This window comes from Haliotis rufescens, unplaced genomic scaffold, assembly GCF_023055435.1.
Source record: "Haliotis rufescens isolate VD_foot unplaced genomic scaffold, xgHalRufe1.0.p SCAF_52, whole genome shotgun sequence".
Classification (NCBI taxonomy): Eukaryota; Metazoa; Mollusca; class Gastropoda; order Lepetellida; family Haliotidae; genus Haliotis; species Haliotis rufescens.
Genome location: NW_025964246.1, coordinates 188823 through 212347, shown reverse-complemented (window position 1 = coordinate 212347; position 23525 = coordinate 188823). Strand labels below are relative to the sequence as shown.

General features: G+C 41.2%; 1 protein-coding gene across 1 annotated transcript in view; it reads right to left on the bottom strand.

The window, feature by feature from the left end:
* Nucleotides 1-6328: 6328 nt before the first annotated feature.
* Nucleotides 6329-23525, bottom strand: part of LOC124144034 (integrator complex subunit 6-like) — a 34629-nt gene continuing 17432 nt past the window's right edge. Inside the window, exons 10-19 of the mRNA XM_048384948.1 lie at nt 22046-22178; nt 20847-20941; nt 19846-19956; nt 18639-18718; nt 15506-15655; nt 14853-14956; nt 14383-14522; nt 13749-13983; nt 10738-10983; nt 6329-8348 (exon numbers count right to left, since the gene is read on the bottom strand). Coding sequence (XP_048240905.1) covers nt 8143-8348; nt 10738-10983; nt 13749-13983; nt 14383-14522; nt 14853-14956; nt 15506-15655; nt 18639-18718; nt 19846-19956; nt 20847-20941; nt 22046-22178 — 1500 coding nt within the window. The 3' untranslated portion in view covers nt 6329-8142. The remainder of the gene's footprint in view (nt 8349-10737; nt 10984-13748; nt 13984-14382; nt 14523-14852; nt 14957-15505; nt 15656-18638; nt 18719-19845; nt 19957-20846; nt 20942-22045; nt 22179-23525) is intronic.

Below are 23525 nucleotides of genomic sequence, written 5' to 3'. Positions count from 1 at the left end.
CTTTAAACATCCTCAATTATCAAGTGTATTCCGCCCCCATTCTACACTGAACTAAAAAAAAAGTTAGAAATAAACATTTAGGGGGATATTTTTATGAAATTGTGTATTCAGTCTTCACTACAAAATATTTATGATCCCTAACGTTTTGGGTTCGGTATATTCTGATATTCTTTTGTTTGTTTGCTGTTTAACGCCACACTCAGCAATATTCCAGCTACATGACAGCGGTCTGTAAATAATCGAGTCTGGACCAGACAATCCAGTGATTGATATCATGAGCATTGATCCACGCATTTGGGATCGATGACATGCTTCAACCAAGTCAGCGAACATGACCACCCGATCCTCTTAGTCGCCTTTTACGACAAGCACGGTTGCTTTTTACGACAAGCATAGTCGCCTCTTACGACAAGCAATGACGCCTCTTACGACAAGCATAGTCACCTTGAATGTATGCTACCCAACTTTCAACAGACTGAATTCATACAGCTGGTAAAAAGTAAAGCACCGCACCTTATTTTCATATTTCTTGAATCATGTATTGTTTGGAAATATATCAATGACATTGAGATAATTTAGATAAACATCTAATACATGCTTAAGGTAAGAGATACCTGCTGAAAACATGGCTCAAGAACACTACCTCCATAGGATGCAGATGAAACAGAACTACGGAATCACTCCTGCCACTGAGCAGTTACAAAACAGGTCATTAGATTTCGGTTTCTCTATATCAATGTGTCACCTTATAAACAAAAACACATGTATTTTGTCAGAAAATTACTAAATGATAAAGTGAGAATGGTTTTATGCTGCTTTTAGCAATATTCCCTCAGTGTCATGGCAGGCAACATCAGAAATAGGCTTCGCAAATTTCACCCATGTGGGGAATCGAACCAGGGTCTTTTGCGTGAAGAGCGAACACTTTAACCACTAGGTTACCCGATATGATTTATATAAATATATACCATTTTACATGGAAGTATATATACTGAACCCAAAATGTCTGGGATCATGAATATTTTAAAGGATCTTTTTTTAAATTGTGTCGTCTTCACTACAAAACCATATCCCCAAAATATTCAGGATCCCGGACTTTCTTGTACAGTACAGTAGTGAGTGAGTGAGTTGGGTTTAACGATGCTTTTAACATTATTCCAGTTATATCGCGGCATGTGGGAGGAAAGCCCCAAGTGATGCAGGTCTGACGTTGACCACTTCGGTAGAACCCACGAGCACGGGTATGGTGCTGACAAACCTAGAAACATAATCGGGGCGAACCGGGATTCGAACCCACAATCATAGGTTTCTGGCGCGCGCAAGGGCCGCACCTCTGCACAGCAAATCGCAGCGCCTTAGACGACTGGGCCACCCGTGCCCCCATAGAGTACAGTAAGCAGTTCTTACCATTGTTCCAGGGTAATGCTATCTAACCGTGACCCACCATGAGACGAGGGACCTTCTGGTGAACAATCAAAATTTGCCTTCTCACTACAGTATGCTAGGACCCCAAAAATAAAATTCATAACCATGATAACCTTCCATTCATATTTATTACAGAGATACATGACATTAAACATTTGGGCTCATTTTTTTGCAAAGTCCCATTTTCAGACTTGTAACTGATTATGTAATGATTCCAGTTTTCAGACATAACATCTGATTTATTGAAAATAGACGTGTATGCTGAAATGTTTTGAAATAATGTTTTTATTACATTACGAGCTGATGAGAGAAGAATAACATTATTGTAGTCTGCACACATGGCGATTTATACGGAAGTAAGTTGACAAACGTCCTCATGACGTGACGACACAATTGTATCCCAGTACCATGAGGTCCCTTTAATCCTGGTGGGTCACGTTTGTCATTGTTGAATGTATAAAAAGAAGCAAAATGTCCATCATGAACCCATCATAACAACAACTATAATCATAATGGTTGACTCCGTGACTTCCTAATGTGTCCATGAGTGGCTGAGTGAGTTGGGTTTAACACTGCGGCGTGTCAGCTTAATGTGGGAGGAAAGCCCAAAGTGATACAGGTCTCAGACGTTTACCACTTCGGTGAAAACCACGAGCACGGGTATGGTGCTGACAAACCTAGAAACATAATCGGGAGTGGGATTCGAACCAACAATCATAGGTTTCTGGCGCGCCCAAGGGCCGCATCTCTGCACAGCGAATCGCGGCGCCTTAACCTCCACTCAGATTGTCCAGCCAACGGTTTGAATGTTTGGAACAACACACACAATGGGAAATGGTTAGCACTTTGGATGCACAAGTATTCACAAACACAAATTGTAAGGAAGCCTTCAACTACAAATGTGATCTGAATTTGAAAATGAGACTGGGAAGACTCGGTGTTTGTGAGTGATTGAGTGAGTGAGTGAGTGAGTTGGGTTTAATGCCACTTTGACCATTGTGTAATGTAAGTGCATGCCAGCGTATTAGGTGATTGGGCCCGGCAATGACAGCAAATGAGAAAGGTTTGCCCTAAACATGAAAGATGAGTGAGTGAGTGAGTTGGGTTTAACGCCGCTTTTAACAGTATTCCAGTTATATCGCAGCCTGACAGCTTAACGTGGGAGGAAAGCCCGAAGTGAAGCAGGTCTCGGACGTTTACCACTTCGGTGAAACCCACGAGCACGGGTATGGTGCAGACAAACCTAGAAACATAATCGGGGCGAACCGGGATTCGAACCCAACATGAAAGATGAGGATGATCACTTGGTGAGTTCACATGTCAGTGAGTGAGTGAGTGAATTGGGATTAAACCACATTATATTCAGTATACATTTGGGAGGAAAGTCCAAAGTGTCGAAGGTTCTACAAATCTACATGGGTGAGACTGACCAGTTCAAGTATGGTGAGAACAAACCATACTCGGATTAAATCTAGGATTCAAACATGATCAAAGGAAATTCAATGTAAATTACATATATTTTGACCTTGTTAAAATGAGAGCTAGCATGGATTGTAATGTTAATGCCCCACTTAGCATCAATATTCCACCTATATCACCTCAGTCTTTAAATAATTGAGTCTGGACCATACAAATCAGTGATTGATATTATGAGCATCACTCCATGCCAACACATGATCAAGCAAGTTACTACCACGATCTATTAAGATGCTTCTGTCTACAAGCATAGGTTAGTGGGGATCACATCCCAAGCTATAATACCCATGGACAAGGGCAGGGACTAGTCTAGAACCGCTACCCGATAAACCCAAACCCCTATTTCTCGACCTACCGGGTACCTCCTGTAGGTCTCAAGTTGGGTACAGAATGTCCAATTTGGAATTGTTTTATCAGATCCCTGACAAAAATTATAGACGTATAAAAAAAATCTGATCATGCATACACTGAAGCATTATCTTTACTCAAACATATAAAAGTCAGAAGGAATGTGTGCATGGTCAGAAAGAAAAGCAACCATTAGCAACTTGTAGTGTAGTCATGGCATCATTGTTATTGTCATTCAACAATACGTCATGTGACTAACCACGGGTCTGAGTATCTGAGTTAACTGCCCCAGCCCTACCAGACATGCACACTTGGGATGGAATTCAAAATCAAAAGTATTCACCTTAATGTTCTGTCAGTATGTCCAACAACACAATGTCAGTTAACCCCAGCACCCTGATGTTGGAATGGCTCATCCTACCTCTACAAGTGTAGGGATAAAAATGGCTACAGGTTGAAAACCAACTTACTTCCTGTTTCATGGAATACGATTCAGTTCAATAATTCCCAAAGATTACTGGTTCTCATTTCAGTAGTAAAAATGAAAAATGAAAAATGAAAAATTGAAATTCTCAATACAGTTTACAAGTGCAATAGGACTGCTACAAAATAGTTTTTTTCTTATGTAATATGCTGTTCTGATTAGCTCATATTTAAACAAATATTTGAAACTACGATTACGTAGCCGACAGGGACAAGTAATGATTAGAGAGATTCATTTTGTGCCTTCTTCATATCAGATTTCCTGTTTGAACTTTTTAAGTAAAAAGTTTTACTGGCCCCACTAGAAAACTACTGGCCACGGGATAGCGGTTATTTCGAACGCTGGCTGAGACCACACGAATGGAATGTCACAAGACTTGCTCTCACTCAAGCACACAGGTCTTGAAGCACATGTTTCAGTCACACACAGGTCTTGAAGCATGTGTTTCAGTCACATACATCTCTTGATGCATCTCTTTCAGTCACACAAAGTTCTTGAAACACCTGTTTCTGTCATACTCAGCTCTTGAAGCACCTCTTTCAGTCACACACATCTCTTGAAGCACCTCTTTCAGTCACACACAGGTCTTGAAGCACATTTCAGTCACATACAGCTCTTGATGCACCTCTTTCATTCAAACAGCTCTTGAAGCACGTGTTTCAGTCACACACATCTCTTGAAGCACCTGTTTCAGTCCTACGGGCTAGCTTAATGTTCTATCTTGTGACCTATTCTGGTTCAAAATACAAGTTTGAGACTAAAAGAATTCTTTTTAATGACCGATTTCCACCATGTCTGGGATATTCTGTAACACTTCCTGCTTATGGCTCCTTGTCACTAGTTCTGCAAGGGACAAAAACCTGTCTGATATGGACTCAGAAAGAAATTCGGAGTTGCTGAAACCGGAAACAATTTTACTCTACATACTACCAGATTTCTACTTGTATACAGAAGTCAAACAATCTGGCTACTCAAGTCTTAAACTGGCTAGCAAAACAATTCTCTTGATAGCCTGGCTAGTACTTTTGAAAATTATTTCACACGCTGTACACGGCTAGCCGGCACGGTGAAGGATGCTACGGCATAAATATGAAGGTCGGAAAGGACAAACTGGACATATCTAGACTCAACGACAGGTTGAAGTTTTATTAAATGTCAAATGATTTAGAAATATATGTTTGAATATCATACGCAGCTTGTTCACTATACAAATACAATCTGTAAAATATTTTCGGAACTGGTCGAGTATTCTTCAATGAACCATATCAAATTTTAATTCAATTTTTCGCCATTGTTGGAGATCATATTTAAACCTTCATTCCAACATTACCTACTCTTCTGAAGCCCTTTGTATCTTGCAGTATTGTAGATGGCAATATTTACTTGTAGTTCTTGACACAAGAATGGTAACAGCAACAAAACAATAAAAGAAACTAGGACTGCAGGATATTACCAGTATACTGAAATACACTTTTCAAATGGTATGTTTTGCAATATTTTTCTGGTTCTGGTATATAAGGTAAAAAACATCAAATTTGTCACCATTTGTGTTGTTTAACCTAAAATCTACACAGAAATATATTCCCAAATTGTTTCCCTTCAAAATTCATTGACACAGTGGCGAAAATATGGAAGTGGCTGACTGACCATGCTTAGTAATATTTACTACTATTTATGTAGAAATAGGATCTGCATGTACAATCAGTGTCAGTGTAAATCACTTGAGTTCCCAATATATCACAATACATATCGTAATAAAAAAAATTTCAATACACAGGCCTATGAAAAAGTCAACATAACGTAAAGTTCTCCAACTTACAACACCAGCTACAATATAGTCCATTTCAGGAGGATGATTCTTCGAGATTATTGGATTAACATGTAAGATCAAGTGATCAGATATTTCATCAGATATTTCATTGTTAAACTGACCATCAATGATATCAGGTTATAGTCCAGTCTGAAAATAATACCTTTGAATTTGATCTAGCATGATTTTATTTCTTCACCGTTACATACATTTGACAATAATTCCAATTTTGATTTTATGGCAGGATACGCCATGACCACCTTTCTTCTAGTCCAAGACAAAACAATCTGGATGGACTAGCTTCTCTTACAATCTTGTTACTAAACCACAAGTCAAAGAATGACCAGTGGATTAACTGGTTTTAACACATAGCATCTGCCTATTTATTTCATATAGACATATTTCATAGGGAAAAGTTGTGGCAACATTGTGACAGTCTGAATTGTAAAATGGGCGTTTCTAAGTGGAACCTCATAAGAGTCTAAATTTAATCTTTCATAGCTTTGATGGACAAAACATCTGGCAATCTTATTACTGGCCATAGTGATCTGGTGGGAGATTTATCTATCTACTTTGCTACATGGAAACACGCTCATTCGCATCTGATTGGTATTCCGATTTGATACCTCTCTCCATCTCAATCTGACAAACCAGGTCACATTAGGCGAGTGAGTGAGTTGGGTTTAACGCCGCTTTGAACAGCATTCCAGTTATATCGCGGCGTGTCAGCTTAATGTGGGAGGAAAGCCAGAAGTGATGCAGGTCTTAGATGTTTACCACTTTGGTGAAACCCACGAGCAAGGGTATGGTGCTGACAAACCTAGAAACATAATCGAGGATAACCGGATTCGAACCCACAATCATAGGTTTCTGGCGTGCCGAAGGGATGCATCTCTGCACAGTGAATTGTGCTTTAGAATAATTGGCCACCCCGGGCCACCCCGGGCCCCCTCACATCAGGTGAACCCGAACAAACTGACCATGCAATAAAAATGAATGATGACGGATTTTTCAGTCGATGAAAAGTTTCTAACTAATGTGGCTTCATTTCCATACTAGCGGCCTTGGACAGTGCTTTTTAAGCAAATTTACTAATTTTTGGTGCTGGAGAAATGAAATTCTTATGTCATTGAATGTAGGACTGAAATAACAGGGTCTAAAATACCCACGCCACGGTGCAGCCTTTATTGTTATCCATTTGGAACTGTTCATTTACATTCATTTTCAGAAGCTGCTCCGAATGATTCACACACACACATACCAAGAGTGTGTGAGCAATATAAGCAGAACTGCAGCTGTTTACATGAAGAAGAACCAGCTGATCTAATAAATCCACCTGATGTCACCTAGTGACGGTTTATAACATTTTGATAGACGGGTATTAAATTGGAGTAAACAATCAGATATTAATGAGATTGTGGATGAAACACAGCCTCATACTAGTACCTGACAAAGCGACAAACTTGAACTGACAAAAACCGTAAACTGGGTACAAGCACTATTGGAGTGAGGGATACCATAGAATTATTTCCATATGGGGATTGAACCCATTGCTCAAGTGGGATGAGAGAACACCCTACCAACTGCATGCTCTAGGTCTTAGATCTGACCATTTACGTTGGCTGTGTTGGCATGGACTACACATATCCAGGGTCAATGATCCGAAACAAAAACGAAAAACTGAAACCCAAAAGCACGGGTATGGTGCTGACAAACCTAGAAACCATCATGACACATCTGGGACTCGAACCCTGATCATACGTTTGTTTCACTTAGACTGCTGGGCCACCACTAGCCCCGTTTCTTTAGGCGAAGCCTGCAGCTGTGATATGTAGCACAAAAATTTCTTAAAAATAGAAATCCCGAGGTGAAATATGATTCAAGCATTTTTTACCCATCTGATCCTGTTTGACTGTAATGGATATTGAAGCCTATTGGATGCTCATGCAGGCTTGATTTACCAGAAGCAAAATTCTTTCGTATTAATGTCGTGATTCAAGTTTTTAGCTGGATGAATTGTGATTCTTGTTTATGAATGATGGGATTTACAATGTTCTAATGGCGATGATTGTTTTGTATCAAAGGGGAATCCACAGGGTCCGACAACTGAAATATTTCAATAGGACAAGTGCCAACTTGAAATCACAGAAAGTTTGCAAGACAACTGCAAATCACAAACTTGCAAGACAACGGCAACTCACAGAAAGTTTGCAAAAAATTTACAGCTTTGTATAGCAAATATTCTTATCACAAGCCAAATGAGAAGCATGACATTTCATAATTTCTCATAACCAGTTGAAAAGAAATAAATGTTTTACAAGCAGTTGTCTTGGAAACCAGCATATTCGTCCAATCCAGGGCACCCCTGAATCTAGCAATGTGTCTTCTTGTCATGTGTTTAGTCCTCCTGTGAAGCATCGTCCTCTTGCGATGATTTCCGTCTTGATTATGATTATGATGAAGATGGCAGACAACACAAAAACATTCGATCACAAAATTCACGTAACGAGATCCATCCATAAAGGGAAAGAATTCCTAGAATTGCATGTCTTTGCTAAAATATCACAGGTAAATGTTGCTATGGCAACCACAAAATCTGTCACCTTGCATGAGGTACAGATAACGAGTTCATTCTCTCCCTCTTTGGTTCGCCTTGCACCATGGTGTCCACAAACTGTTCCAACATCTTGATTAGCACTTTCTTCTTAAATCTTGCCGCTTCGTGAATCACGTCCCTGACTAACGAGCACCGAGCATCCAGCCCTCCCTGTATTGTGTTCAGCAGAGAAAATATACCATCGTAATCTGAAACACAACATACACAAATACTATAGAACTGCTGCAGACCAAGAATCATGACGTTAGGGGTTGATTTATCGTATTCGACGTAATAAGCGCCTAGGGCGCTCTCAATATAAGAAATAGGGGGCTCTTATTAGAATATTATTTTAGTGAGAAAAAAAACAGAGTTAAAAGGTAAATTTCATGGTTTATGCTGACAGACTGAAATGTTTATGTAAGACAGATATATTTTTCCAGAATTTAATTGCCCATAATTAAGTGTGCATATAACAGATGAGTGCGTATTTTACGCAAATATATAAGTCTTGTGTACATTGATCAATCGGAAGGGGTGCTAATTAGGATTGTTCACTGGCCAATATATTAGCGAATATCGACGTGGGCGCTTATTAGAGCAGGGCGCTTATTTCGTCAAATACGGTAACTGCTGGCCCATTGGCCCGTGGAAACTGGACTTTTAAAGTCAGTTATCTCCCTTGCCTAGGGAAGATTGATCTCCAGCAGCAGCGATTCACCCGAAACATTTTCCACACCTAAAATGATATCAAATAAGGACATCGCTAAAAGCCTGACATTCTAACTAGCCCTCAGGATACCTTTAACATGAGACGAACTAAGTCAGTCTAAACGAATTTCAACCCTGCCAATCTCAGTAAAATCAGACCTTAGTTCTCCCTACCACTAAACAAAGATCTGAGGACACCCCATTATGGGTCACATCAGAACGACCTTTCATCCGACCAATCAGAGCATCGCTTACAAGATCATGAAAGTGACAGTCGGAATGTGATTTCTGATCATGCAGCCTCGAAAACTTTAACTCCGAACGATAGTTACGGGTTTAACGACTGTATCCATACAATCTAGACCATCTATTAGCCATTCCAGAATGTTCTTTTGTTCAGGTTTCAAATTGTAATCGAGAATTTGTCAAAATATGTTTCGAAGCGTAGTTGCCAATTTGAAATTACTGCCGTAAAGCACGAGAAAGCTGCCTTCCGATTGGTCATTCCATTGGTCGGTCAAAGTTTGCGCAAGGTCGGTCTGACGTGACCTGTAATGGGATGTCCTCAGATCTTTGTTTAGCGGTAGCGAGAACTAAGATCTGTTTTTAATGAGATTGGAACCCTGCTGAATCAATCAAGTCTTAGAGCTCACTTTGAGGACATCCCACTACAGGTCAGGACGACCAACCAATGAATGACTGAACAAGAAGTCTACATTTACCAATCAGAAAGCAGCTTTCTCAAGCTTCAGGGTGCTAGTTTCAAAATGGCAATTTCCATTCCAGATTAGCTTTGAAAAATATTTTGACAAAGTTCGCAATACAACATTTGAAAACTGAACAAAAGAAATTCAGGAATGTCTAAACGATGGCAAAGATTGTATGGCAGTTCTTCCCAAGAGATATGGAAAGTCTCTTTCTTTTCAAATGTCTAGCATTTGGAATCAGTCGTACAGCCCATAGCTGTCATTCAGAATGTTAACCTAATCGAGATTGCATGATTAGGTGTGATGAGGTGAAATGGGGTTTAACGTCGCGTCCAAGATTATTGCACTTATATAGAGACGTGCATGCACGTGTGTGTGTGTGTGGCTGCTTGTACTAGTCCGGACTGATGCCGATTTATAGTGCTAGCCAACTAAGATACCATGCCGCAGTTTAGCATGAATACCCCACTCAGACACAGTATACTGACTCCGAGCCGACCAGTCCTTGTTTTAGCCCCTTAATGCCGAGCGTCAGACAGGGTAACCAAGTACCACCTTTTAACGTCTTTTGGTTTGACGCGGCCGGGGATCGAACCCCGGACCTTCCGCTCTCTGGGAGGACGCTCTACTACTAGACCACGGAGGCGGTCTACATGATTAGAAAACACATTCGGACTTTCATTTCAAAATCTCGCAAGTGACACACTGATTGGTCACATGAAAGGTTGACCTGATGTGTTTTGTTTGTTGTTTAACGCCACACTCAGCAATATTCCAGCTATATGACTGTGGTCTGTAAATAATCCAGTCTGGACCAGACAATCCAGTGATCGACACTGTGAGCATCAATCCAAGCAATTTGGATCAATGACATGCATCAACCAAGTCAGCGAGCCTGACCACCCGATCCCGTTAGTCGCCTTTTACGACAAGCATAGTTGCCGTTTACAGCAAGCATGGTTTGCTGAAGACCTGTTCTACCCCGGAATCTTCACGGGTCTGACCTGATGTGACCTGTAATGGGCCATCCTCAGATCTTTGTGCAGCGGTAGCGAGCACCAAGATCAGATTTTAATTAGATTGTAGCGTAACAAAACAAAGGACTTTTTAATTTTGCAGCCAGACAATCGTCATAGATCAAAATATTTCAACAAATGCGTAAAGAAATCCCAGATCTTACTTTTCCCTGGCCGTTTGACCTCCCTCACCAGGGAGATACGGAGCTTGGAGTTATGACTGCACACAGCGGCTTCTCGCCGGGAATTTCCAATCTTGTTTCCATGATCGATATTGTTCGTCACTTTAGCGTCCACATTATTCGAATGATTGTGGTCTTCACCCACATGATTGTTTGTTTTTTCAGCACTTTTGACTTTCTCTGGGGAACCATCATCACTATCAAGCACTATCTGCAGGGGCCGGTCTTCTGCACACAAAACAATCACATCAATATTCCACCACCAACAAAGCTCTCTGAGCATTCATGTTTGTTTGTTTGTTTAACGCCGCACTCAGCAATATTCCAGGTATATGACGGCGGTCTGTATATAATCGAGTCTGGACCAGACAATCCAGTGATCGACACCGTGAGCATCGATCCACCAATTGGGATGCGATGACATGTATCAACCAAGTCTGACCACCCGATCCCGTTAGTCGCCTTTACGACAAGCAGGTCACCTTTTACGACAAGCATGGGTTGCTGAAGACCTATTCTACCCCGGATCTTTAGGGATGAGCATTCACTCAAGTAATGACGCTATGCATGCACTCTACACAGCTAGGTCCAGTTGTTCAAAAACCCAGTTATCACAAAACATCCTTGAAGTCTAAAAATCTTAACCATAGGTTTGTTTTTGAATAATGTGTTGTTGTTTTTTACAGTTTCCCCGTGTTATGAGTTTTTCGGATGCTTAAGAAACACACAGTTTTCTCTCTAATCACATGAACAACGGTAAAACATCTCACTCAATTATAAAAAACAATTTTATCTTAAAAAGAAGCCATCATCTGAGTATTAAGAATGTTTGTGTGATGCACAACCCCCGTTATAGCTTGAGTAATCGTCTGAAAATCTGTTATCCAACAGTACGTTAAATATTATGACTGTTACCTCATGTCCTGACGTGTATTTTGTTTCAACATCATGATTGTACGGTTAAAGACTTGGCCAAGTATTTAGCATCTACTGTCGTATGAACAAATTAATCACAATCAAATTGTAACATTCAGAGTTACTTCCCTTGAATGTGTGTGTTTAAAAGCCATACAGGAAATTACATGGAAACAGATTTAAAAAAACATTTTTATCATTCTGTTGATTGTAAAAATTTTATCCACTAATTTCAATTTAATTAAATTTGATTCATCTTATTAAGCTGGGAATTCACATGAAACAAATCCAAACAATGAAGAGCTAAATATACATAATCCAAATCTACCGAAAAAGTAATCATTAATTTTACAATGGAAGACACTGTTTTTGAAGAACTTTAGATCATGAGTGTGAGTTGTGTTTAACGCCGCTTTTAACAGTATTCCAGTTATATCGCGGCATGTCAGCTTAATGTGGGAGGAAAGCCCGAAGTGATGCAAGTCTCGGACGTTTACCACTTCGGTGAAACCCACCAGCACGGGTATGGTGCTGACAAACTGACAAACCTAGAAACATAATTTGGGCGAACCGGGATTCGAAACCCACAATCATAGGTTTCTGGCGTGCCCAAGGGACGCAACTCTGCACAGCGAATCGCGGCACCTTAGATGGCTGGGCCACCCGTGCACCCCATTAGATCATGAAACAAGCACTGTACTTGATGTAGCTTGATACAAGAATTTGCTTAGTAACGCCTCCTACAGAGCAACACACCTGTCGAAATGGATTCAACAGCTCCAACAGTTGTTATACACAATACCTAACACGTAATAATTTTGAATATTGTATCAAATTTTGAAACCTTCCAAATTTTATGAAATTGAACCAAGACAAATTCTTAAACAAAGTCAACAGGACATCATGTAACGATATCTGTAAGGTCAATAAGATTCCTACTGCTCAGCCTCAATATTTTCCATGGTATCAGGCCAACAGGTCGGGCACCTGCTGGTTTCCCTCTCGCATGAATCGCTTGATTCACTGGTTAAAAATAGTGCCAAAAGAAAAGCTGAATCATGTGTTCACTATTCACAAGTGATGGGGGAACATAATAATAACAAAAATAATAATAAAAATAATGCTAAAAATAATGATAAAATAATTAAAAAAATAAAAATAATCATCATCATAATCAGCCAAATTCATTGGTTAAAAATGTGCTCACTATTCACATGTGATGGGGGAACATAATAACAAAAATAATGATAAAATAATAATAATAAAATATTAATAATAATCATCATAATTCACCAAATTCTCACTATGAAGCATGCTCAAAGCACAACATTATTACCCCGTCAATGGAGCAGTGTACACTTGAATTTCATTCTCAGCTCCCTGGGGAGTATGCAACCCAAGCTACCTGTGAGGCGCTAGAAGGTTAACAGTCATTACCATATCATCCTACCGGGTACCCATTCACTGCTGGGTGAACAGAGGCACATTTCGAACAAAGTCAATGGCCAAAGGACACACATGCACAACAAGTGCTTCAGTGTGGGGCAGGACCAAAGCCCTAGAAACTCTCCGGAGTCAAGCTGCCGAACACGGTCACCCATCCAACTACTCTCTGCGACCAATGTGGCTTAACGTCACTGATTTGTAGGTGAGGTGAAATGGGGTTTAACGTCGCGTCCAAGATTATTGCACTTACATAGCGACGTGCATGCACGTGTGTGTGTTTATGTGGCTGCTTGTTCTAGTCCGGACTGATGCCGATTTATAATGCTAGCTCACTGAGATACCATGCCGCAGTTTAACATGAATACCCCACTCAGACACAGGTTACTGACTCCGAGCTGACAAGTCCTCGTTTTAGCCCCTTAATGCCGAGCGCCAGACAGGGTAACAACAAGTACCATCTTTCAACGTCTTTTGGTATGCCGCGGCTGGGGATCGAACCCCGGACCTTCCTCTCTCAGGGCGGATGCTCTACCACTAGACCACAGAGGCGGTCCACTGAATTGTAACCTGTGCTGTGTATAGTGTGAAATATTGACTATCTCACAGAGACCCATTATTTCTCTGGCACCTACCCAGCATTTGTTCCTGTGTTTCATCCGTCTCCATTTTCTCTTCTTCCGGGCTATCCGGGACCGGTGATGGTGGTGGGGTTATCAGTTGCCGGACCGACAGTTCTCGTGGCAACGGGCCCGCCTTTCTCTTCTTGGGCCCGGGTGATGGAGGTGGGCTCTCGGACGACCGCTTGTTTCGTGTCTGAGTCCCGAACATGGCTTCTTCTGCCTCATCCACCATGAAAGTGTTCTGGTTCTGAAAGAACAAATGATAGGCACTCAATATTCCGGCAATATGACTGCAGTCTGTAAATAATCGTATCTGGACCAGACAATCCTGTGATGGACATCGTGAGCATCGATCCACGCAATTGGGATACGATGATATGCATCAACCAAGTCAGCGAGCCTGACCACCCGATCCCGTTAGTCGCCTCTTACGACAAGCATAGTCGCTTTTTACGGCAAGCATGGGTTGCTGAAGACCTATTCTACCCCAGATCTTCACGGGGGACAAGCATGGGTTGCTGAAGACCTATTCTACCCCAGATCTTCACGGGGGACAAGCATGGGTTGCTGAAGATGAGTATTTACGGGTCATTTCATCTCTAAATACATACTGTAAGAAGGTTATTTTCCTGTATTTGTTACTCACTGATTTATTGACTTTAAATGGATTTCCAAACATGTGTAATCTGACAGGCGAACTCTCCAGCTCTCGCAGGGCGGGGGGCTGCCTCTTGAGATACTCCTGATAGTTCCCCATCTGGCCGACTGGCACACTGTGTAGATTGTCTGAAGCATGGGAATGCAAGCAATGTTATCATCATCATCATCATCATCATCATCATCATCATCCAATATTCTCAAAGTCCATCACACTGGTAAACTGTGAATCATCATCATCATCATCATCATCATCTCAGATGCTGAAAGATAATCACAAAATTACCTTGGTCAACAGATCAGTTTATTCCAATTGCATTCTCAGCTTAGGTGCTAGAAAGTTTTGAATTCACATTACCAATTCATCCAACTGGGTACCCATTTCCAGCTGGGTGAAGAGGTGCAAATGCACTGGTATTTTTAATGATATGAGTTTTGTGTTGGTGTAGGACCACTCACCTTCATCACAGAGTTTTGTGTTGGTGTAGGAAGACTGAAGGAAGTTTGTTCTCATCCGCGTCACCTGATCAAGCAGACTTTTCCTTGGAATATCGTATGGGTTCCTGAAACACAAAACATGTACTAGTCGATGTACTACTGATGCGGATTTTGTAGTGCTAGCTCACTGAGATACCATGCCACAGTTTAACATGAATACCCCACTCAGACACAGTATACTGACTCCGAGCCGACCAGCCCTTAAATGCCGAGTGCAAGGCAGGGTAACAACAAGTACCATTGTTTAACGTCTTTTGGTATGACGCGGTCGGGGATCGAACCCACGACCTTCCGTCCTCCAGGTGGACACTCTAGCACTAGACCAAGGAGGCGGTGAGTGAGTGAGTGAGTGAGTGAGTGAGTGAGTGAGCGAGCGAGTGAGTGAGAGTGAGTGAGAGTGAGAGTGAGTGAATAGTTTGTTACAGCTTTCAGCAATATTTGGCATATCACGACAGGTGACACCAACCATGGTCTCCCACATTGTACCCATGTGGGGAATCGAACCCAGACCTTCAGTGTGACAATCAAGGGCTTCCACCACAAGGCTGCACATTGCCCAGGATTGAGTGCATCACTTGACCTCACATCACACCCCGGTGGCAGTGATCACTCACCTGTAGAACTGAGGTTTGATGCCCCGGTCGGGCACGGCGATGCTGAACGTGGTGTACTCCTGTAGGTCCTGCTTCAGCCACGCCATGTTGCCTCCCAGGTTCTGCATCAACTGGTTGAAGTCCTTCCTCTGTAGCACTGACGTCTGACTCCTGAAACAGAAGCATCAACGTGACCCAATGTCAGCGTCTGAAATAACTGCCTGCCCGTGGCTGGTAACTTTTCTACCGGGCTGCAATAAAAAAATTCTCCACCGGCCCGACTGTCTGGCATTTAATCTTAAGACTACTTACGTTTTCAATTTTATTATACCTCCTTTTAGATTCTCAAGTAATTGTTTACATTATTTATCTCTTACTTTTCAATAGTTGTCTCTTACTTTTCAATAGTTGTCTCTTACTTTTCAATATTTGTCTCTTACTTTTCAATATTAGTCTCTTACTTTTCAATATTTGTCTCTTACTTTTCTCTTACTTTTCAATACTTTTCTCTTACTTTTCAATATTTGTCTCTTACTTTTCTCTTACTTTTCAATATTTGTCTCTTACTTTTCAATATTTGTCTCTTACTTTTCTCTTACTTTTCAATATTAGTCTCTTACTTTTCAATATATGTCTCTTACTTTTCTCTTACTTTTCAATATTAGTCTCTTACTTTTCAATATTAGTCTCTTACTTTTCTCTTACTTTTCAATATTAGTCTCTTACTTTTCTCTTACTTTTCAATATATGTCTCTTACTTTTCAATATTTGTCTCTTACTTTTCAATAAATGTCTCTTACTTTTCAATATTTGTCTCTTACTTTTCTCTTACTTTTCAATATATGTCTCTTACTTTTCAATATTTGTCTCTTACTTTTCAATATATGTCTCTTACTTTTCAATATTTGTCTCTTACTTTTCTCTTACTTTTCAATATTAGTCTCTTACTTTTCAATATTTGTCTCTTACTTTTCTCTTACTTTTCAATATTTGTCTCTTACTTTTCAATATATGTCTCTTACTTTTCTCTTACTTTTCAATATTAGTCTCTTACTTTTCAATATTAGTCTCTTACTTTTCTCTTACTTTTCAATATTTGTCTCTTACTTTTCAATATTTGTCTCTTACTTTTCTCTTACTTTTCATTATTAGTCTCTTACTTTTCAATATTAGTCTCTTACTTTTCTCTTACTTTTCAATATTTGTCTCTTACTTTTCAATATTTGTCTCTTACTTTTCTCTTACTTTTCAATATTAGTCTCTTACTTTTCTCTTACTTTTCAATACTTTTCTCTTACTTTTCAATATTAGTCTCTTACTTTTCAATATTAGTCTCTTACTTTTCTCTTACTTTTCAATATTTGTCTCTTACTTTTCTCTTACTTTTCAATATATGTCTCTTACTTTTCAATATTAGTCTCTTACTTTTCTCTTACTTTTCAATATTTGTCTCTTACTTTTCTCTTACTTTTCAATATTAGTCTCTTACTTTTCAATATTTGTCTCTTACTTTTCAATATTAGTCTCTTACTTTTCTTACTTTTCAATATTAGTCTCTTACTTTTCTCTTACTTTTCAATATATGTCTCTTACTTTTCAATATTAGTCTCTTACTTTTCTCTTACTTTTCTCTTACTTTTCAATATTTGTCTCTTACTTTTCTCTTACTTTTCAATATTTGTCTCTTACTTTTCTCTTACTTTTCAAAATTTATAATGTCTAAATGTGGGCAGGTAAATTTGAAGATGGGCAGGCAACATTTATAGGTCTTGTTGGGTTTTAAAATTATTTTTAAACACTGCCCCATGTCATCTTCAGGTCACCTGTCGCCATTACTTCTCCTTAAAATGATCTCAGCTCTCAGCTCGCAGCCCTCAGCTCTCAGCTCGCAGCTCACAGCTCACAGCTCACAGCTCTCAGCTCTCAGCTCACAGCTCTCAGCTCTCAGCTCTCCAACTCCAAACACTTATTTGGAACCTGTTTTGCAGTTTTACCCATGAGTGTGTGAGTTGGGTTAAACATCACTTTGTACAGTATTCCAGTTATATCACAGCCTAATATGGGAGGAAAACCCGAAGTGATGCAGGTCTTGACGTTGACCACTTTGGTGAAACCCACAAGCAGGGTATGGTGCGGACAAACCCTGAACATAATTGAGGTGAACCAGGATGTGAACTCACGATCATAGGCTTCTGGTGTGCCAAAGGGACGCAACTCTGCACAGCGAATTGTAGTGAATTAGATGACTGGGCCACCTGTGGCCCATATTACCTATAGTGCTGAGGTGTGTTAAAGAGTTGGGAATAGCACAACTTTGAACCATTTTTCAGCTATATGACAACAGTTTAGCTGTAGGAGTGAGTGAGTGAGCGAGTTGGGTTTTACGCCACTTTCAGCATTATGCTAGCAATATCAGAGCAGGGGACAACAGAAATGTGGCTTTAAACAATTTACCTAGGGGTACTGAACCCAGTGTCTTCGGCGTGACAAGCCAACGCTTTATCAACTTGGCTACTACACTGCCCCTTAACATGACACAGGACGTAGTTGTTAACCGCTTCGGTAAAACCCCAAAACGGGCATGATAGTGACTAACCAAGGATAATGACCCCACAATCAGTGGATCCTCCTCCAGACAAGGGATACAACTCTACACATTGCTCCCATGATAGCTAAGTGCCATGATCTTGAAAGAGCTTCATTTCCTTTGGGAAGAAGTACATTCTGCATAGATAATGGACGGAACTCATTGTTGTATTTAGAGCCCGAGTCCGCAGCAAATGCACATAAAAATTCCCAAATAGGTATAAAATTCATGTCAGAGTAATTCTAACTAACATAATGTCTTGGTCGAGGTGATTTGATTTTCACTGATACAGGGCAAATAAAGAGGAAAAAGGCTTAATTTAACATTAGTGTTAAAATACCTATGAAATTAAGAAAATATGAACTTTCTAAAAATTCGATTTTGAACTAAGTAATGATTTTTCCTAATTTACCTGCCAAGGGCACTTTGTTTGAAATCCTTGAAAAAATCTTGGAACTTGATACAACAGTTCCATTGGCATTCAAATTTCTTCACAGTAAATTACAGACCTCAGACCACCAGGTACTATTAAAAGTTTGGCAACATGTCCTGCAGTAAATAACTCACCTGGAGCTGACTTTGATTCCTTCATTGTGTTGCGGCTTCTGACCCACTGAGGCGATCAGCCTGTCCATTTCTATCTTGGCCTGATGGGATAAGAGACATACAACCATTAACAACAACAACAACAACAACAACGAGTGAATATGGTTTTACGCCGCTTTTAGCAATATTCCAGCAATATCACGGCGGGGGGCACCAGAAATGGGCTTCACACATTGTACCCATGTCGGGAATCGAACCCAGGCCTTCGGCGTGGCGAGCTAACGCTTTAACCACAAGGCTACCCGACCGCCCCTACAACAACAATGACAATAATAATGGGCATAATCATAAAGTGCCAAATCCACACCAAAAGCATGCTCCAAGTGCTTTATTGTTACTCTGGTCAATGGAGTACACAACCAAAGCTGCCTGTGAGGTGCTAGAAGGTTGGTTGGTTTGTTGTTTAACGCCGCACTCATCAATATCCCAGCTATATGACGGCGGTCTGTAAATAGTCGAGTCTGGACCAGATATTCCAGTGATTGATATCATGAGTATCGATCCACGCAATTGGGATCGATGACATGCATCAACCAAGTCAGCGAGCCTGACCACTCGATCCCGTTAGTCGCCTTTTACGACGAGCATAGTCGCCTTTTACGGCAAGCATGCTCAAGATGGATTCTAACCCGGATCTTCATAGGTATCGTACAAAGAAACTTACCAAAAGAGACATGTGTTAAAACAGTGCTTAACTTCACTGATAATGATCTGAGTAACCTTGTGAGAGGTCCTACTTTCAAGTGAGACGTACTGAAAAGGTTTTACAGCTGAACTGTATAAACAGCCTTTTGATATGCTCCTAATTTTAATTTTTAACATAAAAATTCCATGATGTGAATTGAACCTGCAACCTCACAAGTCATGTTTAGTATTATAACCCAGTTTTTCCCACTCAGCCCCTGGGGCAGGTGATGAAAGAGTTTAATCTTACATGTCATGACTTCAGTTGATTGCTTGCTGCACATGATCTTTCTCTCGCTCGCTGTCATCAAATTTGATTTATACTGTGACTATTGTATTGTTTCACTGTAAGGTATCCAGATATTTTCTTATACTTTTGGTACTTCCAGCTTATAGATGGTTAATAAGTTAGTTACAGTCCGCCTCGGTTGTGATTGACAATAAAAATGTCAAAATTAGGACATCGTATGTGCGTGCGAAGTACCTGGTTTTTAAGTTTCTTGAGGTAGGTGATGACGCTGTAGCTGAGGCAGTTGTCCATGTTGTCAGGGACGAGGTTCGCCGCACCCATCCTGGCCATCGCCCGGCGTAACGGCTGCAGAGGACACACATCATGAAGGAATTACCACAAACACTGCAACTTCCTTACTCTAGGATCTCTACTCTAGGATAGTTACACATAGTCAGGATCTCTACTCTAGGATAGGTACACATAGTCAGGATCTCTACTCTAGGATAGGTACACATAGTCAGGATCTCTACTCTAGGATAGTTACACATAGTCAGGATCTCTACTTTTGGACAAGAATTATGCATAGTCAAGATCTCTACTTTCGGACAATAATTACGCATAATCAGGATCCCAACTTTCGGACAATAATTATGCATAGCCAGGATCTCTACTTTTGGACAATAATTACGCATAGCCAGGATCTCTACTTTTGGACAATAATTACGCATAGCCAGGATCTCTACACTAGGATAGTCACCCGAAGCCAGGATCTCTACTTTGGGATAGCTACAGAGTCAGGATCTCTACTCTAGGATAGTCACCTGAAGCCAGGATCTCTACTCTAGGATAGTCACCCGAAGCCAGGACCTCTACTCTAGGATAGTAACCCTAAGCCAGGATCTCTACTCTAGGATAGTAACCCGAAGCCAGGACCTCTACTCTAGGATAGTAACCCTAAGCCAGGATCTCTACTCTAGGATAGTAACCCTAAGCCAGGATCTCTACTCTAGGATAGTAACCCGAAGCCAGGACCTCTACTCTAGGATAGTAACCCTAAGCCAGGATCTCTACTCTAGGATAGTCACCCGAAGCCAGGATCTCTACTTTTGGATTACTATACAGTCAGGATCTCTACTCTAGGATAGTTACACTAAGCCAGGATCTCTACTCTAGGATAGCTACGCAGTCACTCAGCCAGCATGTAGTACAACAACCAACCAATCAGCCAGCATGTAAAATAAAGAGACACTCACCCCAGCATAGTAACCAGGCATAGTCTTGAGGTAGTTCTCAAACTGTTGCCTCCATTTTGGTGTTGGTTTTAATTTGTGGACTTTAAACAGCTCCTCTGTTGATGAAAACATTTAAATATTTATAGAAGCATAAAAGAAACAGTTGTATTTCACACAAAATCAACATAGCTGCATGACTGAAATAATAAAAAGTGGAAAATACATCTGAAAGCATCATACCGTATTCGACGTAATAAGCGTCCCGCTCTAATAAGATCTAATAAGCACCCACAGCGATATTTGCTAATATATTGGCCAGTGAACAATCCCAATTAGCACCCCTTCCGATTGATCAATGTACACAAGACTTATTTATTCATGTATAATACGCACTCGTGTGCTATATGGACCCTTAATTATGGGCAATTAAATTCTGGAAAAATATATCTGTCGTATATAAACATTTCAGGCTGTCAGCATAATCCACAAAATTTATTAAGTCGAATACGGTATAGTAAATCTTCTGGGTGCAAACATAAATACTCCCCACTAAAACATTGTGCCTACAACAGGTGAAACAGCAAGACAGGTGTGACGACATATTCATATTGAATATGTCGCTAACACTATCTCTACCCTGTGTGAATAACTTGTAAATAAATACTCAAACCTCCCTGATAATGGAATACATTTTTCTATTATAAATTCATGTTCGCAAGGTTACATAAAGTTACATTTTGGCTGGACTAACGTGTCTATGCATAGTCAAATTTAACTCGCGTAACTAAATCGACATCCGGTTTGTAAATTGTCGTGCAGATTTCGACGATTGCAGGAATTACAAAGCATCTGTACCGTCAACTCAGTGTCAACAGATAGTTTCCAAACTTTTTTATGTTTTACACGTGATTTGATGCACTTCGCGAAGTAGGAACCGTTTTATTACAATACAGATCTTGATTATCGATCAGATTTGTTGACTGGGCGCAGCCATTTCGTTTGAAGCAAATGCAAGTGATATGAGATGTGGAATCTGATTGGTCAATAGGAGGGATATAGAAGGGACATAACTCGTAATAGTGACTGGTGGCACTACGAACCAGCCCTGAAATTCCAGCCTAGTCGTCAAGGATGGAAACCGGACTTTCACAGTTAACTCCCTTGCCTCAGGAAGATGTCATAAATTGTGAAATGAATGGAGAGCGAGGTTGAGGACTCACCCAGCAGAGGCAGCAAGATGGGGTAGTTGTACGGCATCACGAACAGGTTGACACAGCTCAGCACGCTACTGGCCTTCAGGTAGCCGAACGGATGACATATATCACTGTACTTAGCACTGTTACCTATAAACACCTGCAACAAGACAAACAGATATTTGATAACAGAGCTCGATTTAAGAAAACTGATTTAACATGAACCAGGTGCTTATTCACATGAGTGAGTGAGTGAGTATGGTTTTACGCAGCTTTTAGCAATATTCCAGCAATATCACGGCGGGGGCACCAGGGAAATGGGCTTCACACATTTGTCCGGGTCTTCGGCGTGACGAGCGAACGTTTTAACCACTGGGCTACCCGACCGCCTCTTATTCACATGAAAACAAAACCATGTTGTATCCTGGTCCCATTAATTTATCAAAGAAACATAGATGCATTTTAAACTAGTCTAAAGAAATAAAATCTCAAATCTCTGATGACTGTCATAATTTTTCCTAAACTAATGAAGTATTGCTGCATGAGAGGAACATATGTACATAATCTTGCAGTTTGTTTGTTTGTTTGTTGGTTGTTTAACGCTGCACTCAGCATTATTCCAGCTATATGACAGCGGTCTGTAAATAATCGAGTCTGGACCAGACAATCCAGTGATTGACATCATGAGCATCGATCCACGCAATTTGGATACGATGACATGCATCAACCAAGTCAGCGAGCCTATCCACCCGATCTCGTTAGTCGCCTCTCACGACAAGCATAGTCGCCTGTTACGGCAAGTATGGGTTGCTGAAGACCTATTCTAACCCGGATCCTCTAACCAGGATGACACCACCATGGATGACACCACCATGGGTGACCGACCGGGGTGACCAACAGGGGGGACTGACCAGGATGACACCACCATGGGTGACCAACAGGGGGGACTGACAAGGGTGACACCACCATGGGTGACCGACCGGGGTGACCAACAGGGGGGACTGACCAGGATGACACCACCATGGGTGACCGACCGGCCTGACCAACAGGGGGGACTGACCAGGATGACACCACCATGGGTGACCGACCGGGGTGACCAACAGGGGGGACTGACCAGGGTGACCAACCAGTGTGATCGACAGGGGGGACCGACCAGTGTGATCGACAGGGGTGACCGACCGGGGTGACCAACAGGGGGGGCTGACCAGGGTGACCGACCAGTGTGATCGACAGGGGTGACCAACAGGGGGGGCTGACCAGGGTGACCGACCAGTGTGATCGACAGGGGGGACCGACCAGTGTGACCGACCAGTGTGACCGACCGGGGTGACCGACCAGGGTGACCAACAGGGGGGACTGACAAGGGTGACACCACCATGGGTGACCGACCGGGGTGACCAACAGGGGGGACTGACCAGGATGACACCACCATGGGTGACCGACCGGGGTGACCGACAGGGGGGACCGACCAGGATGACACCACCATGGGTGACCAACAGGGGTGACC